Source organism: Pongo pygmaeus, chromosome 10 (genome assembly GCF_028885625.2).
Source record: "Pongo pygmaeus isolate AG05252 chromosome 10, NHGRI_mPonPyg2-v2.0_pri, whole genome shotgun sequence".
In the NCBI taxonomy this organism is placed as follows: Eukaryota; Metazoa; Chordata; class Mammalia; order Primates; family Hominidae; genus Pongo; species Pongo pygmaeus.
Window position 1 is genome coordinate 91257989 of NC_072383.2, and position 23248 is coordinate 91281236.

The 23248-nt window shown below is 35.4% G+C and overlaps 1 protein-coding gene across 2 annotated transcripts in view; it reads right to left on the reverse strand.

Moving 5' to 3' along the window:
- Positions 1 to 23248, reverse strand: part of EEA1 (early endosome antigen 1) — a 156567-nt gene that overhangs the window by 73808 nt on the left and 59511 nt on the right. For both annotated transcript variants that reach the window (XM_063646566.1, XM_054442991.2), the window contains exons 3-9: positions 18043 to 18170; positions 10605 to 10659; positions 10449 to 10514; positions 7419 to 7458; positions 6424 to 6537; positions 5681 to 5802; positions 4617 to 4772 (exon numbers count right to left, since the gene is read on the reverse strand). In XM_063646566.1, the coding sequence (XP_063502636.1) occupies positions 4617 to 4772; positions 5681 to 5802; positions 6424 to 6537; positions 7419 to 7458; positions 10449 to 10514; positions 10605 to 10659; positions 18043 to 18170 (681 nt within the window). The remainder of the gene's footprint in view (positions 1 to 4616; positions 4773 to 5680; positions 5803 to 6423; positions 6538 to 7418; positions 7459 to 10448; positions 10515 to 10604; positions 10660 to 18042; positions 18171 to 23248) is intronic.

Sequence of the window (23248 nt, forward strand, 5' to 3'; positions counted from 1 at the left end):
GATTCAAATGAGTTTATTTGGAAAAAAGTAAAATTCTTTAAAAATCATTTCCATTAAATACTACACCAAATATAAGTTGATTACAGCTTAGATACTTTCAATAATGTAGATTTGTATAAATATACTTTTTAACCTTTAAATCCTCAATTTCCAATCCATAAAACAGCCAATTATTTATAAAGAATTTTCAAACGCTTTAGAATGAGATATTTTCTATATGCCTTCAAAAATACCCAGGCAAAAAGAAGTCAATGAATTCATAAGGTATGCGTTCAATGAAAATAATAAACACAAGGATATACATAGTTAATAATGTACACCAGATTATGTATCTTCAGCCCCAACTAGGTATACTAGTCAAATAAACATTTATTTGAGCTAAATGTTAAAATACATATTCCTAAAATTGCCATTAATTTGGTTTGAAATAAATGTTTACTTGACATTTTAAAGTAATTTTTTTTCTTTTTTTGAGACAGAGTCTCACTCTGTTGCCCAGGCTCGAACTACAGTGACATGATCTTGGCTCACTGCAACCTCCACCTCCCGGGTTCAAGGGATTCTCCTGCCTCAGCCTCCTAAGTAGCTGGGATTACAGGCATGCGCCACCACACACCCGGCTAATTTTTTGTATTTTTAGTAGAGACACGGTTTCACCGTGTTGGTCATGCTAGTCTTGTACTCCTGACCTCAGGTGATCCACCGCCTGGGCCTCCCAACATGCTGGGATTACAGGTGTGAGCCACTGCACCCGGCCCTTAAAAATAAATTTTTAGCTTCTTTAATTCCTTTGTATGTGTTTTGTTTCTGATGCCAATATTTAGGTTTGGTAAAAACAGCAACATCTATAATAAAAATTGTTGTATTAAGTCCTATAATTCACTAACATACTTAATTGAAAATAACTAGAATTGAATTTTAATAAATTAATAAAACGTCACATATTCAGATTAAGGAAAAGCTAAAAAACAAACGCAGTTATAAACAAATAAATGAGATGAAGTAGTTAGCAATTTTTTTCATATGGAAATGGTATGACACAACTCAAAAGTATTTTAAGCTATTACCCAATACAAATATTACAACATACAATATGGCAAAATAAGAAAAGTAATTAACAGTAAGTATTAGGACAAGATTAATAGCACAAATTTACTTAAAAGGCAATCATCAGACCACCTAAATTAGGAGACAACATAACAAAAAGGGAATAACACAGGCTTTGGACAAAACCTGAGTTCCAACCCTAGCTTTTATATTAGGTGTGACCTTGAACAATTTACTTAACCTCATTGCCTCTCAGATTCCTCACATGTAAAACATACTTAATAGTTAACTTACAGGGTTGTAAGAAACAAATGAGACCACGTTTTAAGTGCCTAACATAGTATCCAAAACCTACTGGTGCTCAAAAGAGTAAGAGTTTGTTTCTAATAATAATATTATTCTGACTCTTAAGTTACCATTTCCTAAAGTTATTCAAAATATTTTAACATAGCCAAGGTCTCATTCATCACTACATATCTATTAATCCAATAGGTAATAAGTATTATTATTTTATTAAAAATATAATGAAATATTAAATCACCTATTCAGTTACTCAGCATAAATAAGTTCCTTTCTAAATTTATTTCCAAATACTTGAAAAGATAAATTTTTATGAAAATTTAAATGAAGACACAAAGAACTGATTTATAAGCCATTTTCCTTCTTTCCTAGAAATACCTTTTCTAGAAAAAAAAAAAAAATCACTGTTTCTTACAAAGCCCTGTTTGCAGGAGGAGACGATGGAGGGAGACACTAAATTCTTTCACCTCCCTATCTTTCATAACTCTAGTCATAGAACGGGTGTGGTGACTCACACCTTTAATACCAACACTTTGGGAAACTAAGGCAGGAGGATCTGCTTGAGGCCAGGAGGTCAAGACCAGCCTAAGCAACATAGCAAGACCCCATCTCTACCAAAAATAATCTGTTAAATAAAGAAAAACAAAAAAACTCTAATCATAGCTTTTTCATCTTAAATGACTTATTCTCCTTAGATATAAAGGTATTTTAATCTACAATAGAAATATAAATTCATAAAACACTACAAATTCTTAAATACAAATTTATTAGAGTAACTCTTAAATATTACTTAGAAATGAGTAATTCTTAAATTAGAGTAACTCTTAAATAAAATATTACTTAGACATGTCTTCCCATTAGCAAGTTATATTATATTCTCACTTTTTTTTTTTTTGAAACAGGGTCTGCCTCTATCGCCCAGGCTAGAGTGCAGTGGTGTGAGCATGGCTCACTGCAGCCTCAACCTTCTGGGCTCAAGCAACCCTCTCACCTCAGCTTCCCACCTAGCTGGGAGTACAGGTACGTGCCACCACATCTGGCTAACTTTTTATAGAGACAGGGTTTCACCATGTTGCCCAGGCTGGTTAAACTCCTGGACTGAAGCAATCTGCTTTCCTCAGCTGCCAAAGTCCTGGGATTATAGAGGTGAGCCACCATACTCAGCCTATATTTTTTTAAATGCAAGTAAACATGTAAATTTATTTTCCTTGTTAATGTTCTATTTGTTTAAAAAGTATATGCATAACTCCAAAACTTGCAGCTGGAATAAGTCAGAGAGGACTCAGCTTTAAAATACATATTCCTAAAACTGCCATTAATTTGGTTCTATTTTAGTCACCATAATACATTTATTTTAAAATTTCAAATAGCATTTAAGATATTTTTTAATCAAAAGAGAGTGTATTTTTTTTTTAATTTGAGAAATACCAATAGGCAGACATATCTAAACAAAAATAGTTCTTACTGATACAAAGAAATAAATGACTGGGTTCACCCTGGTTTAGGTATTTTGACATTAACATCTGAATAGCACTTTTCCTCATGAGACTTCTTTGATTCAGCCTCTCCTTGATTCCACATTTGTACTTATAGATTAATCATTGTCTTCTGCTGATTAATAATACCAGTAGGACAAGAGCTTTTAACTGGCTTCAGTAAGTTCATGAACCACCTGAAATTGTTTGACAATTTTTGGAATTAAGTGTTATTGGGTTACAAAGTGTCAATTTTGGAAAAACTGCATCCAAATATCATAGGTTAGAGAGTGTAGTGTTAGGCATCATAAGGCCTTACATGTCTATGTGTGTTATATCCACAAACTTTCACCATCCCTTCCCATAAGATAAAGAAGAAAGATTTTTAAAAATGAATTAGACATGGGTTATCTATAATACTTATACCTCAAAGCTTGACGACATGTTACTATTTGTGAATAGAGTGGCTTTTAGATCACCAGTTACAAAACTCTAAGAAAGAGATTCAAATTAAAATGTTACAGTAACAATTTTTTAAACTGAAAATATGAAAATCAGAGGTCTACTTTACATAAGGGAGCTTAAAGACTACAAATAACAGTAGTCATAACAAAATGTCTCCTGTAATAAAGTAAAAAGGACAAAGGCTAGGATTTTTAAGCAAGTTTATGTATTATATATCTTAGAGTTTATTAAATGCTGACATAATTATATAAGGGATTTACAGGCCAAAGTCATGTCATGTAAGAAACAGTAGAACTGAAAATGTTTATCTTGGAAGAGAAAATACTCCGAATAAATATGAGCAGTCTTCAAATACCTCATGTGGAAAGAGGAACAATTTATTCTGTGTAATTCCTAAGGACAGAACCAGAACCAGCACATGTAAATTACAGGGAAACAAATGTCAGCTCAATAAAATAGACTTAGGAAGAAATATGCACACCCTACACCACCTAGCAAGGATTGTGGATCACTTATCAGGGTTGCCATAAGGGAAGTCCTGGACTGAATGTTAGACTAGCTCCTTTTCAGACTTCTTTCAAATTCATAATTCAAAGTCCATCAATTAGAAATAAGCTTATGGCCAGGTGCGGTGGCTCACGCCTGTAATCCCAACACTTTGGGAAGCCGAGACAGGCAGACCATCTGAGGTCAGGAGTTCGAGACCAGCCTGGCCAACATGGTGAAGCCCCATCTCTACTAAAAATACAAAAAATTAGCCAGGCGTGGTGGCAGGCACCTGTAATCCCAGCTACTTGGGAGGCTGAGGCAGAAGAATCGCTTGAACCCAGGAGGTGGAGGTTGCAGCGAGCTGAGATCACGCCACTGCACTCCAGCCTGCATGACAGAGCAAGACTTTGTCTCAAAAAAAAAAAAAAAAAAAAAAAAAAAGAAATAAGCTTATTACAAAATAAGCCTTTCTTAAATATATTTTCTAAACAAAATTGGTAATATAATTGTAGAAAATGCTATCATTCTTCCTTTAAACTCAATTACCATTTATCAACCAACCTTGAGTAAATTTAACCTTAAATATCATGTCAGCAATATATATCATTAAACAGAATAATAATCTTCATGCAAATATTCCTGAGTGTCTAGCTTTATAAAGCAAAACATACTGACTGTGAGACCCCATTGACTATAAACAAATATTATTCAGATCAAAAATGAAAGAAAGACAAATATTTTGATAGGCCATTCAGAAAAATCTCAAATCCTGGCTTCACTCAATAGTATACACTATACAAACTAATATGAATCACATTTAAGTACAATGAACTTCATTACCTCTGAGCTAGCATATTGTGACTGCAATTTTTTGCATTCATCTTTGAGTTTTTCAGATTCTCGTTCACGTTCCAAGGTCATGTTATCCATTAGTGTTTGAACTTGGACCAGTTCTTTCTTTAGCACAGCAACATCTTCTATACCAGGTCTCTGAAGCTGTGAAACAATATATTTCAATTAAAAATTAAAGTGAAAAACTAAAATAATACACATTTTTAGAATCATTTCACTACAAAGGAATCAAAAGGGAAACAATCATCAATATCAATTTTTAGACTTCAAACACTGAACACTGATATCTTCTCCCACAATAAGCCACTTCCTCTTCCCATCCTACCTCATATTTAATAGTATTAATACTCAAGGTGCTGTATAGTAAATTCACAATTATCTTTACTACTTTATTTGTTTTCCTTTCCTTCACAAACTACATCTATTGGTCATAACAGTGACTTGAAAATGCTACATTCCTTCTTCTTCTATCCTAGGAAACTGGTAATAAAAATGAAGGAGCAAATGAAAGCATAGAGTTTGCTCCAGGTTGGATGTAGTTAATTTATATATTTATTGAGAGCTAAATAAAGGAAAGAAAGTCAAGGACAGATCCAAGATTATTAAGTCTTGGGAGAGTATTAGAGATGTATGGTTCCAATAACAGAAATACAGTAATGAGGAAACATGATTACTTTGATTTTATACTTGTTGAATTTGAAATTAAAGCTAGAAATTCAACACAAAGTACCCTAAAAGCAGATGGATTTATAAAACAAACATGCAAGAGAAGACCAGGATCAGAGATGCAGATATGAAAACTACTAAAATGACAGATGATATTTAGATAGAAACAACAAAAATGTTAAGGTAGTAAGTTATGTATCATAACATTCCATTTTTATTTTAAAAATCATATACAGAATATATATGCAGGTGGTAGAATATAGGGAATTGCTTATTTCCTGATTTCACTCAAATTATATTTTTAAACATTTTCCTTCAGGGTATGTATTTTATTTTTAATTTAGAAAGGTATAAGAGTACATCTCAATAAATAATTCCTAAATTACCAGTTCCGTCTTCAGATCTTGAATTACAGTTGCCTCTTTGTTTAATTCTTCTGTCAGATGTGTCACTTTTTGTTCAGCAGCTTCTCGAAGACTCCTTTCTTCATCATACTTTGACTTTATATCTAATTAAAGATAGTTATATAAATATTAGTTTAAGGGCAGGACAGTTTTGTAAGTTTCCATATATTACTCTGCATATCTGTATATCACTCTAATCCAAATTCACATTCCTTAGATAACCATAAATATATACAGTAAATTTATACTTCTAATTACATGAAATGAACTTAAAATTAACTGTTTGTCTACATAAATTCCACTCAACATTAAGTTAATAATTAGCATTTTAATGTATACTTAATCACATATTTTACCTAAAAGCACATGTTAAAAACATATATATGTGATAGTATAACCAAGTGTTACAGTTATACTACATTATTTACTTCACTTCTTTAAAATGTTCCTTTTTAATCTTTAAGCATGCCACAGAAGAAAATGTATCTTCTCTAAATTTCAAGAAGAATCTACAAAGAAACACCAGTCCTTTGAAGCAAGGCAGCTAGAGGACAAACAAAATAATTTACATAGCAACTCTGAAATCATTAAACTCCATTAATCACCATTGTAAGTCTATCACAAATGCTTTAACACACTAAAATACTATATTTATTGCTAGGGTATATAATGGCAAAAAGGTAATTAGATTGATTTATTGGCTAAAAAATTCTAACTCAATTTACCTGCAATTTCAGTAGCAAGTTGGGCTGCTTTCTGTTCAAATAAGTCTTTCATTTGCTTAATATTAAAATTTTCTGTTTGGGCTTCTTCTAATTGCTGTTCCAAAGACTGTAGTTCTACAAAAAAGTGTCACAGTTATTCAAATACCATGTTAATTACACGCTAAATTGTTATTACTTATATTCATTACAGTTGTAAAGATGATCAACTTAAGTTTATTATCCAATTACAAGTAGAGTGTTTTGACACTTCAAGAAATTAAGTATATCTGCTTCATTTAAGGTACAAATCATAATTTACAAACATACAATACAAATGAAATGAATATTTAGAATCACTGCCAAATAATCTATAAATATTTTATTAAAAGTTATTTTGATTTCACATTTCACAGTTATTTTCCCATAACCATCAACTGACCAAAAAGGAATACGTTCTTTTTTTTTTTTTAAGAGATGGGGTCTCGCTATGTTACGGAGGCTGATCTCAAACTCCTGGGTTCAAGCCATCCTCCCCTATCAGTTTCCCAAAGTGTTGAGATTATAGGCATGAGCCACCAAGCCTGGCTCAAAAAGGAAAACATTCCGCTCCTCTGATAAAATTAATTATAAAGCAGGATGTTGGAAATGGTTAAGATCTCAAGGCCTTTTAATTCATTAAATTATGCAGTCAACTCCTAATACTTCATCATAAAGAAAAGAAACTATCTTAATATAGACTTAAAATTTCATTAAACAACCATATTAATGTAATATTCCAGAAGTTTCTTACTTCAAAATACAATGAACTAAGAAAACTAAAATTTTAGTTAACTGATTAAATTATGAAGTTCACATGTAACTCTCTACACCTAGAATATGATCATTATCTTCACTGTTTTAGAGCCATAAAGCATAACCATGAAACAAAATTCATTTGGCAGGCTCAAAGAAAAAGAAAGGAAAACAAATAAGAAGAAAAAGAAAACTGAAAAAATATCTGCTTTAAGTAAAGTTACCTGCTGATGAATCAGTCACCAACCCATCAGGTTTGGCCTCCTCAATTAAAACAAAAGACATAAACAAATGAATTAAAAGGAAAAGATAATACTGTTAAAATGGTCAATGTTAAAAAATCTCTGAAAGTCACATTCTTTCAGGTAAGTAGTAAGATTCTGGTGAAAATTTAAATTTGGTGGTTTCCATTCTTCCAGATCTGTAAGAGACCAGCAGGCAAACTAGCATAATGATCTAACTTCAGTTTATTAGTTCTAACACAGATTTTTTTGTATGTTAATATATATGAAGTTATTATGGTCATCTTAAATTCCATGAATTCAGTAATAAATAAATAGCACAATTATTGTAATTATAAATATAGATTCTAAAACAAATACTTAAGTCAACTGGCAACATTCAATCATATTAGTATGTAGCTTTGAAATAATTTCTAACACTAACATAGTTTGCTACATGGATGCTATATATTTTGCTGTAATAAGAACTTGGAGTGTTATCCATCTCCGCTCAAGCATGTAATACCTGTTAGACCCCATATGTGAGAACTTAGAGTGAACTTCTCCTCTCTTCAGTAGTATTACATCAGACCTTATCATACCCCAGATCTGAGCTACTGACCTCAACTACTGGACTTCAAAATACATATTAACCAAAGAGTTTGAAAGATACTTTGAAAGCTTAGGCCATGGCAAGCTGCACTTTGTCAGCTGCTTTCTTTGAGACTGGCAGCTCATGCTGCAATAGGGCCATATCCTGTTAGCCTTAGAGCTTTGAGTCTCAGCAGCCAACACCTACATCTCCTCTAGCAGCAGGAGATCTCCATTGTCCAGGATCTCCACTGTTTTGGATGCCATCTCTCCAGAGAGACTGCTTATAAAAAAAGGTACACCTCAACCCTTTTAGACTTTACTTTTCACAAAAGCCTGCTTCCATCCTGATAGAGTGACTAGACTTTAATAATTTTGGAACTCACCCGCTAGATGGTTAATACACCTCATCTATTGACATTCCCCATAAGATTTGTTCATGTTATTTCTCCCCCTTTTAAGCACTGTGAACCGAAGAAAATTTCTCTTTGGCAATAAGCCATGCAATTCATGAAATCATACTTCAAATCATGCTTCTTATTACAATCAAACATAACACCTATAATAGTTGAACATTTGCATTAGTTAAAACATGCTATCAAGCTATCACTACTAAAACTTGCATTAGTTAAAACATGCTATCAAACTATCACTACTAAAAAAATTGGCTTTATAAGCATAAATTTTTAATTCAGGACAAGTCAACTTTAAAAGAAGCAGAAATAACAGATTCCATAAGGCTTAATTTGTCACATGTATGAGGAACAAAATAATTTACTACCTTGGCATTATTTTTATATTTTAAAGAATTATACCCATCTGAAAGAGTTTAATAAGGCATTTCCTAGTATATCTGACTTTTTGTTTCTCTATACATTGAACTAAGACATACTGATTGCTAAGAATCATAAGTATTTAAAATATATTTTCCCCGAAAGGTAAATTTCCTGCCAAGGTACCTTATACCTTGCACTGTGGAAAAGTTATTTAAGTGTATTAAATGTGAAATAGTCATCTCAAATGTAGTAAACCATTTCCACTCTGTTTTCAGATACAGAAAAGAATACAGCCCATACTCAATTAATTATTAATGGCATCTACATAAAACATGAGTAAATGAGTTATAAGTATTTTGGATTACTAAAAACTTCTTTAATGCTAACAGAATTACCAATTAGAAAAGCTGAGTAGTAATAAGACTGATTATCCTGTCATTTATTTGTTTTTGTCTTTTTCAGTCCAACTGCCAATTCTTGGTGCAAAGGCTTTAAAAAGCAAAAAAGGCTCACTGAAAGTCACAATATGCCAAGATAACATGCAAAGGGATTATTAATTACAAAAATATTAGAACTATTGCTGAAGGATAACTACTTTTATTCTTACAAATGATGACTATGGTAAAATTATTTGGTAAAATTTTCTTAATCTTTGATTCTTGCTATAATTTCAAAATAAAATCAATATAATTTCAGCATAAAAATCATAATTAAGGCATTTACTTAGAAAATACACTAAACTATATAGAATCTAAGACATCAAAAAAATTCTATTCAAAGAGAACCACTTTTGATACTGCAGTGATTTTCTTCTGTTTTTCTCTATGTATTATTTTTATGTAAAGTCATACAGAATATGAGTGTGTGTGCATATATGTACAAATATTTTTTAGTTTTTTAAAAACTTAACACTGTTAATAGAACAGGTTTCCCAGTTTTCAATCTTCACTAACATAATAAATAATATTACTAGCTATTTATAGCTAGTAATATTTCTTTCCCTACCAATATACACTTCAGTCATTATCAATTTGTCAGAAACTTAAATGCTTTGAAGACTCACTACTGTTTGAACCTATTTTCTTAACCATTTAGGTATATTACAAAACATTAGAATAATATAGCCTGGTATAAAAAACAACAACATATAGGTACCTGATTCTTTTTTTTTTTTTCTTTTTGAGGCAGAGTCTTGCTCTGTTGCCCAGGCTGGAGTGCAGTGGTGAGATCATAGCTCACCACAGCCCTGAAATCCAAAGGTCAAGTGATTCTTGCATCTCAGCCTCTCAAGTAGCTGGGACCACAGGCACATGGCACCACACTCAGCTAATTTTTAAATTTTTTGTAGAGACAGGGGTCTCCCTGTGTTGCCCAGGCTGGTCTCGAACTCCTGGCTCAAGCAACCCTCTCGCCTCAGCCTCCCAAAGTGCTGGGATTACAGGCGTGGGCCCATCCAGTAACTCATTTTCAATGGAACACCTTTAAAAAAATTACATCTTCACTCCTCATACATTTGTTTGCATTCATCAGAATTCAACACAGAGAAACAAATTAGGAAGTTATTTATATCAGGCCGCCACCTGCTTGCAAAAAGGTATTAAGTTTAGTTTTCGACAATAAAAATAAACAACTAATAAACATGCTTTAAGTAGTTAAAAGCAATTACTTGCTGCTGCAGCCCTTGATATTTTTCTAATTCCTTCTTTAATTCTTCCGAGTACCATTTTTCTTCCTAATAAAAAAGATTTTTAATTAGTAAATTTAAAAAGAGGTATTATCTGAAACACTGAAAATAAAAAGGTATAACAATTTTTATTCTTACCTTAAGTGAAGCCTGTAGGTCTTGGACCTCTTGTCTGAGCAGTGCTACATCATCTCTAAATAAAAATGGGGGGAAGGAATTAATAGTTAATGTCCTTTAATTAACAAACTGGTCTTAAGAAATCATGGCTAGTAATTGTATATTAATGTTATAGTGTTTTCAGTTCAAAAAAAAAACTATGGAAGATTTTATATATAATGGCATATATATAAATCGCTCAGAAAAACAATTTTATTCGTAAAGCTCACTGTTTATAAATGGAAAAAACATTTTCTCATGGAAATAATCATATAACTGACTGTTAAGTACCCAAGCCAAGAGGCAAAATGTCTCCCATTAATTTACTAACAATAAGCATCAATCGCTTCCTATTGTAGTTAGCATAAAATCTAAACTCATTAACATGGACTATAAAATACGCATAATCTAATCATTGCCTTATCACTCTCCCCTTCATTCATTTAGCTCTATCAATATTGGCTTCCGTCTTTCACACTGAGAAAAAGCCCTGGCTCACTCCGCACCACCCTTGGTTACGCCCTGATACTGCGCTCTGAGTAGAATGCCATCTGCAACTTGCACATTTCGCAGCCACCGTCTTGCCGCTGCTCCTTCTCAACACCACTTCCACTCACTGCCACCAACACCAACATGAACGGGAGCTCAACAGCTTCCACTAGGTGTTCATTGAGGAAGGCACGTTCCTCTTCACCTCAGAGTTGGTGGGGGAAGGCCACCCAGATAAGATCTGTGACCAGATCAGTGAGGCTGTCCTTGATGCCCACCTTCAACAAAATCCTAATGCCAAAGTAGCTTGTGAAACTGTTGCTAAAACTGGAATGATCCTTCTTGCAGGTGAAATTACATCCAGAGCTGCTGTTGACTACCAGAAAATGATTCGTGAAGCTATTAAACACATTTGATATGATGATTCTTCCAAAGTGTTTGACTACAAGACTTGTAATGTGCTGGTAGCCTTGGAGCAACAGTCACCAGATATTTCTCAAGGTGTTCATCTTGACAGAAATGAAGAAGACATTGGTGCTGGAGACCAGGGCTTGATGTTTGACTATGCCACTGATGAAACTGAGGAGTGTATGTAGGCCTTTAACCATTGTCTTGGCATACAAGCTTAAAGCCGAACTGGCAGAACTACGCCATAATGGCACTTTGCCTTGGTTACGCCCTGATTCTAAAACTTAAGTTACTGTGCAGTATTTGCAGGATTGAGGTGCTATGTTTCCCATTAGAGTCCACACAATTGTTATATCTGTTTGGCATGATGAAGAGGTTCGTCTTGATGAGATGAGGGATGCCCTAAAGGAGAAAGTCATCAAAGCCATGGTGCCTGCAAAATACCTTGATGAGGATACAATCTACCACCTACAGCCAAGTGGCAGACTTGTTATTGGTGGGCCTTGGGGTGATGTTGGTTTGTATGACTGGACGGAAAACCATTATGGACACTTACAGAGGTTGGGGTGTTCACGGAGGAGGTGCCTTTTGAGGAAAGGATTATACTAAGGTCAACTGTTCAGCTGCTTATGCTGCTCACTCAGTGGCAAAATCCCTTGTTAAAGGAGGTCTGTGCAGAACAGTTCTTGTTCAGGTCTCTTATTCTATTGGAGTTTCTCATCCATTATCTATCTCTGTTTTCCATTATGGTACCTCTCAGAAGAGTGAGAGAGAGCTACTAGAGATTATAAAGAAGAATTTTGATCTCCACCCTAGGGTCATTGTCAGGGATCTGGATCTGAAGAAGCCAATTTATCAGAGGACTGCAGCCTATGGCCGCTTTGGTAGGGAGAGCTTCCCATGGGAAGTGCCCAGAAAGCTTAAATATTAAAAGTGTTAGTCTTTTTTCCCCATACTTGTTGGCATAGGCAACAGAGAAGCCTTCAAGCTCTGAGGGAAAGGGCCTTCCGTCCTAAATTTTCCTGTCCTGTTTCAGCGCCTGATCAGTTGTAGTCACTCTAGTCAATGACATGAATTTTAGCTTTTGTGGGTAAGTTGGGCTTGCTATTCTGTCCGTAGGTGTTTTGTTTATCAATAATGAATTTAGTGAGCATAGGTGATCCATGTAACTGCCTAGAAACGACACTGTAGTAAATAATCTTAGGTGTTTTGTTGGGCTTGCTATTCTGTCCCTAGGTGTTTTGTTTACCATTGTAATGAATTTAGTGAGCACAGGTGATCCATGTAACTGCCTAGAAACAACACTGTAGTAAATAATGCTTTGAAATTGAACATTTGTGCCCTACCCAATGCTCCAAAGTCCTAATTGCATTGACTTTCCCACACCAGATGCTGAAAATGTCCTTGCAATGTGCACATAAAGTACTTGTAGTTCCACTTATAGCCTCTGTCTGGCAATGCCACAGCCCTGTCAGCATGAATTTGTAATGTCTTGAGCTCTATTATGAATGTGAAGCCTTCCCCTTATCCTCCCTGTAACTTGATCCATTTCTAATTATGAGCTCTTTGTCAGGGTGCGTTCCCTATCCGATCAGTCTTGTATGTAACGCAAGTTCCCAGTTGGAGCTCTAGCCCGACATCAAAAAAAGGCAGTTACCATTAAACTATCTCCCTGGTGCTTACGCTCTTAATTGTCACCTCTTTAACAGCACTAAATCAAAATCTCTCCACTTTCAACTGTATTTTGGAGGACATACACGTAAGGTTTTAATTTAGTAAACCAATCCTATGCATGGTTTCAGCACTAGCCACACCTCACCAACTCCTAGCTCTAGAAAAAAAGGCACCTGGCATCTTTGTGATGCCATACAGGGAAGTCACAGGCCAGTACCTGAGGGTCTGAAGGCTGCACACTTTAGTACCAGATAACGTTTTTTTTTTTCTTTATAAGAAAGCCTGAGTACTCCACACTGCACAATAACGCCTCCCAGGGTTTTAGTTTTGTTTTATTTTCAAAACCAGGTCCAATGAGCTTTCTGAACAGCTGGTGTAGCTACAGAGAAGTCAGCTTCCTTCAGAAAGCAGTGTTTTTGGCGAGGAGGAGGAAATCCCTTCATCCTGAACATTTTCTAATTGCTTATTTATTGTATTCTGGGGTATGGCGTAAGTACAGTGAAGCTATCACCTCAGATGGCAGCTTTAAAAAAATTTTTTTTCTCTCAATACCATGATTACCATGACTCCTTTAACATGTTTCCAGCATTCCTAGGTAGGCCAAGGTGTCCTACAGAAAAATCTTGGGTTTGACCTACAGGGGGTCTGGCTGGTGTTAACAGAAGGGAGGGCAGAGCTGGTGTGGCTGGCCATGGAGAAAGCTGACTTAGCTGGTGTGATACAGAGAAACCAGCTTGTTTACATGCTTATTCCATGACTGCTTGCCCTAAGCAGAAAGTGCCTTTCAGGATCTATTTTTGGAGGTTCACTACATATGTCTGATTCTCAATTCCAACAGTTTAATGAAGATCTAAATAAAATGCCAGGTTCTACCTTAAAAAAAATAAAAGAAGATGAAGAAGATGAAGAGGAGGAGGAAGAAGAAGAGGAGCAGCAGCAGCTCTGTAAAAAGCGGGGAAATACACACAACACACACAAAACACTGCTTATTTCTGTTCCTTTGGGTATGACATGCTCTTTCCTGTCTCAGAAGCTTCTCACATTCTGTTCCCCTCACCTAAGGGTCAAACTGACAAAGAATGGTGAACTGACCATTCTAAGCACTTCTGCGGGAGAGAGATTTCATGAGAAAACACCATTATGAAGAATTATTATTCTGGCCGGGCACGGTGGCTCACACCTGTAATCCCAGCACTTTGGAAGGCTGAGGCGGGCAGATCACCTGAGGTCAGGAGTTCGAGACCAGCCTGACCAACATGGAGAAACCCCATCTCTACTAAAAATACAAAATTAGCCGGGCATGGTGGCACATGCCTGTAATCCCAGCTACTCAGCAGGCTGAAGCAGGAGAATCGCTTGAACCCAGGAGGTGTAGGTTGTGGTGAGCCGAGATTGTGCCATTGCACTCCAGCCTGGGCAACAAGTACAAAACTCAGTCTCAAAAAAAAATTATTATTATTCTGGATGTCAGGAACGTATCTTCCCCTGCTGGATTCAAATTCATCCTACAGATATACTCAAACAAGTACAAATCATATCTCCAAAGGAACTTTGTGATGTCATAAGTATGCAAAACATGAGAAATAACCTGAACAGTCATCAACCAAAGAATGAGAAAATTCCATGCTATCATTAAAAAGATAAGATAGCTCTATCTACCTTGATATGAAAGAATCCATAAGATAGAGAGAGAAACAAAAGATACAGAACAATGTAGAATTGCTATCTTTTATATAATTACATATATTTATATATTTATTTATATGTACATAGATATAGCATATGAATATATAAGCATAGAATATCTCTGGAAGAATACGTAAGAAATTGATGAAAAAAAGAGGCTAGGGAAAAGGGGTGGCAAGCGCTCAATTTTCACCATAAACTTTTTTGAGCCATCTGAATTTTGTACTATGTACATCTACATACGTACATTTAAAGATCTAGCTTAAAAAAGCTCACTAATGCATCAAGCTTCAAATATGTGATTGATGTTGATAAAATTCGCATATAAACTGATGAACAGAAGGCTTTAAAGCAAAAAGGTTTCATGACCCACCTGAGTCACGTGAACTTTTGATCTAAAAGACATATCCTGCTCATAGTCACATGTCATCCAAAGTGTTATAGTGGAGTAGAATGTAATTGTCAGAAACTGAGGTGTAGGAAAATGGGAAGAAGAGATACAATAAGATAAAAACGGAAACGCATGCAGTAACTATTCCGTAAGCAATGAGAAGCCTGTAAAAATTACTACTTAGAGCAATGCCAATCAAATTTGCATTTTAAGAATATTATTCTGGCCAGGCGCAGTGACTCAGGCCTGTAATCCTAACACTTTGGCAGGCTGAGGTGGGAGAATTCCTTGAGGACTTCTTGAGGTTCTTGAGCAACATAGCGAGACACTGTCCCAAAAATAAAAAAAAAAGTAAAAATTAGCCAGGCATGTTGGTCCACGCCTGTAGTCCCAGTTACTTGGGAGGCTGAGGCAGGAGGATCACTTGAGACCAGGAGTTGGAGGCTACAGTAAGCTATGACTGTACCAGCCTGGAAAACAGAGCAAGATCTTATCTCTAAAAAAAAAGAAAAAAGAATATTATTCTGGCAGCAATATGAAGAATTGGAGGAGTACAAGACTAAAGATAGAGAGCCAACTATAAATATGAAAAAACATTTTTGAGTGAGATTTAAGGCCTAAAATAAACTACAACAGTAAAAATGTAAAAGAATATATGCTGTTAAGGAAACAGAATTAACTTAATGATAGATCAGATGCAGTAGGAGAAGCAGATGTGCAAAAATGAGCACACTTACTTTCCTGGCTTTACTAACTGGGTGGACAGATAATGACACCATTCTCCAGAAGAAGTAATAGTAGACAATCAATAGGTTTAGAAGAAAACAGAAAAAACTCTGTTTTCAAAATGTCAATGATGAGGTGCCTCAGGAACATCTGAGGGAAGATACCTAACAGGCAAGTTGGGAGATAATTCTAGGTTGGAGATATGGTTTAGGAGGAAGTTATGGATGTAGATATTACCCTAGGTAGATCATATAGAGAAAGAGCAGCATACAAAACAGATCAAGAAAAAATTATCACAATGGTATGTCATCTCAGAAGAGTAGAAGGAAGGAGAACTGGCACAGCCAAATTTTGCAGTGGTTGTTGTAGATAGTCTACAGAGATGACTACAATCAAGTTCTTCCTTTCCCATACCAATCCACTAAAAGACAAAGTTTATCTTCAGGCCTCATGAATCTGACTTGGCACTATGACTACTTTATCCAATAGAATGGCAGAAGTGATGCTCTGACACTTTTGAATCAAGCCTAAAGAAGACTGGCAGCTTCTGCTTCTTTCCTCTTGGAACATACTACCTCAGAACGAACTACCAGCTTGTGAGGAAGTCCAAGCAGCCACATAAAGAGGCCCACATGAAAGAGAACTGAAGCCTTTGGCATAAAGCCCCAGATGAGCTCCCAGCTGGCATCCAACACAGACTTCCAGCCATGAATGTGAGGCCATTTTGAACCTTCTGGTCCTCCTACAACCCCAGTCTCCCTGACTTAAAGCAGAAGAACCACGCAGTCAATTCGAAGAATCATGAGAATTAATAAACTGTTATAGTTTTAAACCACTATGTTCTTTGGGTAGATTGTCAGACAGTAATAGATAATCGAAACAGAGGTCAAGCAAAATAAGAACTGAAAATAATCCAGGTTACTGTTGGCTTTCAGAGCCATTGCCAGAGAATGGTAAGGCAGAAGTCAGGCTTCAATTAACTAAAACACTAAATGAAAAGTTAAGAAGAACAAGGGAAGACCATGGATGCTTTTGTGTTAAAAGTTCATATACTGGACACGGTCTAATTCATAGTTGAAGCACAACTCTATTAAATTGATATTAAATATAAAAACATTTATAATATAATTTAACCACATATATTTAATGTATTTCCTAACAAATGACAAAAGAATAATAGCCAAAATTATTAATTCACACATAAAAATACCCGAGAGCATTAACAGTCATATTAAAAAGGAAGATCCGTTCTTCCCAAAAGCACTGGTTTTCCCACATATTTTAACACAGTAAAATGGCCATGTTTTATAGTTCTACATTATCTATCAACCACAAAGTTTATATGATTATCATATTTTCCTTTATGTAGTATTCTTTGTGTTACAGCAGATTAATCAACCAGTAAGTTTTTTTTTTTTTAGGAAAGCATAAAAATACTTTTTTACAAGTACAATGAAGTGAAGCTTTTATGCCCTCAGTGGGGATAAAAGACAAGAGTTCTCAACAATAGCAGAAGAAATGCAAAGTTATATTGTTGAATGCTATTCTAAGTAGTTATATTTTAGTTTACTTTTACTTCTTAAAATGGCCAAGACAAATTACCAGGAAAAACAATGTGTACGTGTGCTTATTGCTATACTGGTAATTATAAATGGAAATTTTTAAATTTTATATTAAAAATTAAATTTTAATTGTTGGCTAAATTTATTATTTTAACAACTTACTATAAAGTCATCTAAGCAAATCGTATCATCTTATATTACACATAATATGCTAAATATAATTTAATCTTCTTTTGCTAACTCACAATCTTCATTAAAAACATAATCTATGTACCGTATTGTAGTTGCTGGCATAGATAGTTACTGGTCAAGGATTGAATAGTTTTTAATAATAGTGGAGGAAGGATATGCTAAATGACGACAGATTTAAATTAAATAATACAAAAAGGTTACTATTTTCATAAGCTAATTAATCATGATTAAACGACGATAGATACCACATGCATATTCCATAACATTATACTTCAAAATTATCATACTGTACCGCTTCAAAGCAAGATTAGACTCTCCTCCGTGACCTGAGTCATTACCAGCATCATGAACAGCTTCATAATGTTTGAAAAGTTCATCAGCAGATCCAAGAGATTTCATACACTGGGGACATATGAAACCCTATAGAAAGGGGCAGAAAAAAGTTTCAAAATAGTATTTAATATTGTGAAATAACAATTTTCATATTAATAAACATCATCAAATGTCTGAATCATACCAATGGTGCCATTAGGTAAATTATATCTTATGGTATTAACCCCAAATTCTAGTATCATGCAAAGGTACTTCATTGTCTACTCTAGTTGAAGTTTACAAAATACAAAGAAAGCCCTTGCAACCATCTGTTAGGTCAGATAAATTAATAGCTGGAGTACCCAAGTCTAATCTGAAAAGTTAGTTCTAATATAGACTAGTTGAGAAGATTTGCCATCATATCCTTCCTTTCTCTAGCTATCCTCATTAGTAAAATAATATCTGTTCCAATCTACTTCACAGGAATGCTATCAAAAAAAAAAAAAAAGATGAATCACTGAGGGGGAAAAAAAGTAATTCATAATCACCACAGAGTTCGGATATCTACAATGATAACAAGTATTCTGGTCAGTAAACGTCCTTGCTAACCTAGAGCTAACACAGTAAAGCCCTAAAATTAACGTGTAGCCCTATAAAATATAAAAAACAAATATAACTATACAACTAATCCCAAAATTATTATATGGTTAAAACTACCAACTAGAGTACTATGTTAAAGATGCTGATAAAGATCCATGTTTTACAAATTTTAGGTTGCAATTCATTAATGAATTACGAAATCAACTTACTGGGTTGCAACTTTTATTTTTTTATTTTATTTTATTTTATTTTGAGAATGAGTCTCGCTCTGTCACCCAGGCTGGAGTGCAATGGCGCAATCTTGGCTCACTGCAAACCTCCACCTCCTGGGTTCAAGCAATTTTCCCTGCCTCCGCCTCCTGAGGAGCTGGGATTACAGGCACCCGCCACCACACCCGGCTAATATTCGTGTGTTTTTAGTAGAGATGGGGTTTCATCATGTTGGCCAGGCTGGTCTCGAACTCCTGACCTCAGGTGATCCACCCGCCTGAGCCTCCCAAAGTGTTGGGATTACAGATATGAGCCACCATGCCCAGCTGGGCATGGTGGCACAAACCTGTAGTCCCAGCTACTCAGGAGGCTGAGGCAGGAGAACTGCTTGAACCTGGGAGGTGGAGGTTGCAGTGAGCCAAGATCATGCCACTGTACTCCAGCCTGGGTGACAGAGCAAGACTCCTTCTCAAAAAAAAAAAAAAAAAAAGAATATTTGTAGTCATTCATTAAATCAAAGATTTTTAAAAAATAGTAATTAGCAAAATCATGATAAGGTTATTACACGTACAATTCTGCTAATTAAAGGCAGCATGAAATAAACTTGTTTTGCTTCCGTCAAGTACACCACAATTCTAAAATTCCCCTCTATTACAGACACAAAAATAAAATGGAATGTGTGTGGCAGTGGTGCTTCGGCACTGTAAGCAACAAGTAAATACATTATAACTTTGAGGGTTCTATCGAAAGTAAGTTTTATTACAATGTACAGCTTTTACATATAAGAATGGTCATCTTCTCTTGATTCTATAAAAAAACAAAATACAATTCCCTTTAAAGATCACTGTTCCCCAAGGCTCTCTCATTGACCTCCTCCTCTTCTGACTCAGCATTCTCCCAGGTATATAACAATGCAATGGTTTTAGCTATCACTGACATGCTGATGACTCCCAAATCCATCTATCTAGCCAATAACTCACTCCAGAATTCTTCTGGATCTTTAACAACATGTATCTCTACCTGCATCCCACAGGCATCTCAAATACAACAAATGCAAGACTCATTTCCCAAACCTCCTTTTCTCACTAACGCCCACCTTTCACCTAAACTAGAAACCTAAAAATTTGGCTAAACTACTCACTACTCTCCCTCTCACTCACTTCTAATAAAACATTAAGCATAAACATTTCTCCTTTCCATCTTCTCATCTCCATCCTCATTGCAGCTGCTCGTGTTCAGATACTCAGTATCTCTTGTCCAGACTACTGCAATAACATTAGAAACAGTGCTCCTATATCCAGTATTCCCTCTTCCTAATTAATCTTCCACAGAGCTGCCAGAGGAATCTTTCTAAAATAGATTCTTCAACATCCTTCAGCAACCTTTATCATCAATATGGCATACAAGGTTGTGCATAACCATTCCCCTAACAACCTATGCAGTCTGATCTCCAGACACTCTCTCACCATACTTCAACAATACTAAAATACCTGCGTTTCCCTGAGCACGCCATCATACTTCAAATTTCTGTGCCTTTGCGTATACTGCTTTTTCCCTCCAAGAGCACCCTCATTAGCTTGTCAAGCTCCTATACTCACTGAAATACACAGCATATTGGATTTTTTTCATCCATATTTCCATAATGGCCACAGGTGGTACTTTAAACATACTATATTTTTCTATATTGTATATTTATTCACTGAAATATGAATGAACCTGGCAGTGCAAAAATTGGCCAAAAAAACAGAAGATCTTTAATAGAGCTTACAGATTATAAAATCTTCCAAAGGAGAAAATGAGCTAAGCAATAAGTACTCTGAGCACGTAAAAACTAAAAATAAATAAATAAAAAATCTGCTCCTTGAGTGCTGATGCCAAAAAATGTACATCCTCATTTATTATTTGTGCAAATTATGTGGCAGAATCAAGGCTCACTGTTTATTGGGGATACTGATATGTAGACAAATATTACCATACAATGCTATATAATATAATTATATATAAAGAATTATGGGAACACAGGAGAAGTATCCAACTCCACCCGTGGCAGTAGTTAATACTTTACAAAAATACATATACACATACATATTATATATGTGTCTCATCTCCATCCTCATTGCAGCTGCATAGTGTATGTGTGTGTGAGAGAGAGAGAGAGAGACAGTCACTGGAATTCGGTACTAAAGAATAAATAGGAGTTTACCTGGCAGAGAGAAAAGCATTCTAAGCAAATGGAGGAGCATAAACAAAGGTGCAGGAAACACTGTGAATAGTCATGTTACATTTAGGAAACAGAAGGCTTCTAGGTGTGTTCTGATCACAGAGCCAGAATGAAGGGCAGGGGCACAACAGGTGATAAATGCAATAATCTCCTATGAAACTCCTGAAATGAACAAACAGTAGTATTGAGGATGTGCCTCTGGACATCAGAATACAGTGATGCCATTAGGCTCCAGAGATATGGTACTCAACATTGTCTTCTGAATGAACGAATGCTCCCAGTCAGGATGTTAGTCTAGCTGCTGTTATTCTCTTTTTCTTCAAAACCATCTGTTGGCATTCTTAGATCTCCTACCCACTGTTGTACAACACTAGTAGATATGCCTTTAGTGCAACAGTACATGTACCCATATAATGTTTAGCTTGTCATTTCTCTTTTGTGTCTCAACTTCTGCTAATAACTAGAAAGCAAATGAAAAAGTGTTCCTTGGAGAAGCTACATCCCTATTACACAATTTAATCTTCACAACTGTGGCTTTTTGACTATTGTCTCCACTTTCAGGTTTGGGCTCCAGATACCTAAGAGTGCCAGAAAGCTAATGATCACACTGAGGTATGCCATACCTTCTTACAACTTCCAAAAATTACCAGATTAATACCCTGAAATAAATGATTCATTCCTAATGAGAAATTTTAGAAATCAGTAACATACATTTCATTATAGAAATATTCCACATAAGTGAATTTTCCATGTGATTAAGATTTCCTTGTTTAAATAAAACTTAAATTTGGGGACATTTCTAATCAAAATAAATCTTTCTAAAATACATATAATTCCTCACTTTCTCAAATAGATGATATTAAACCTTTGCCTAATGCCTCCAAGACATAAATATTTATCACTGAAAAGATGTCTTCTACCCTATTAATTCTGGCAAGCCTCTTTAATTCTTATACCCACATTTTACAGTTTGTCTGCTCTGTATTTCAACAGTCATTACTAAAAATTCTTAGCATACTAGCTCTGGGAATGCTAACCTGCAATAAATGGGACGGGTAGATTTTTTTTAAAAAGTTTATTAAAACCCATCATTCATTTAAAATAAAAGTATAATGAGTTTAGAATGAGTGCCTCAGGGATGTCCCATGAACAGATTGCATGACCTTTAGTTCATGGACTTTGAAAACCAATTTGATATAAGAGACTCCTCTATTTTTTTCTAAATGATCTCCAAGGGGATCGAGGTTGCTAGATAGATAAATTCCAGAGAAGGACTGTTAGCTAACAATAACACACTAAAACTAGCCAGCTACATTTATTTCCCTTAGTCATTTCAAATTTGTCACCAACTTCCAAAAAACACAATTTACTTAAGATTAAAAACAACATATTGAATACTTCCAGAGTTTGGTTATCTGTAATCCTTTCTCATATCCACTGCAACTAAGAACTTACCTTAACTGGAACTTAAGGTACTTCTGTTGTACCAAGTATCCTTTTAGTTAAAATAAAAAGCCCTGGCCAGGCGCAGTTGTTCACACCCATAATGCCAGCACTTTGGGAGGCCAAGGGAGGCAGATCACTTGAGGCCAGGAGTTCTAGACTACCCTAACCAACATGGTGAAACCCCATCTCTACTTAAAAAAAAAAAAATACAAAAAATTAGCTGGGCATGCTGGTGCACCCTTGTAGTCCCAGCTACTCGGGAGGCTGAGGAAGGAGAACTGTTTGAACCCAGGAGATGGAGGTTGCAGTAAGCCAAAATTGCACCACTGCACTCCAGCCTGGGTGATACGGTGAGATTCTGCCTCAAAAAAAAAAAAAAAAAAAAAAAAAGGAAAGCCTTTATTTTAAGTGTGGAGCAGGTGAGATTATTACTTTTGATTTTGGATAGTCCATCAAGAAGAAAAGTTGACCCACAAGGTCCAGAAGGATAACATGTAATAAAAATCCTAAGCAGATTTTCAAGAATCTTTTATGCCTCCATCTTTGCTTGCACCGCTTCAGCTGGTTTAATTGGTATCATCCTACATGCACCCATTTTCTCCACCACAGTTAAAATCTCTGGTTTAACTGTCCTCCTATAAAGTTTTTCCTGAGTTCCTCTCATGCGGAATTAGCCACTGCACTTTTTGCAAATAATACCTATCATAGA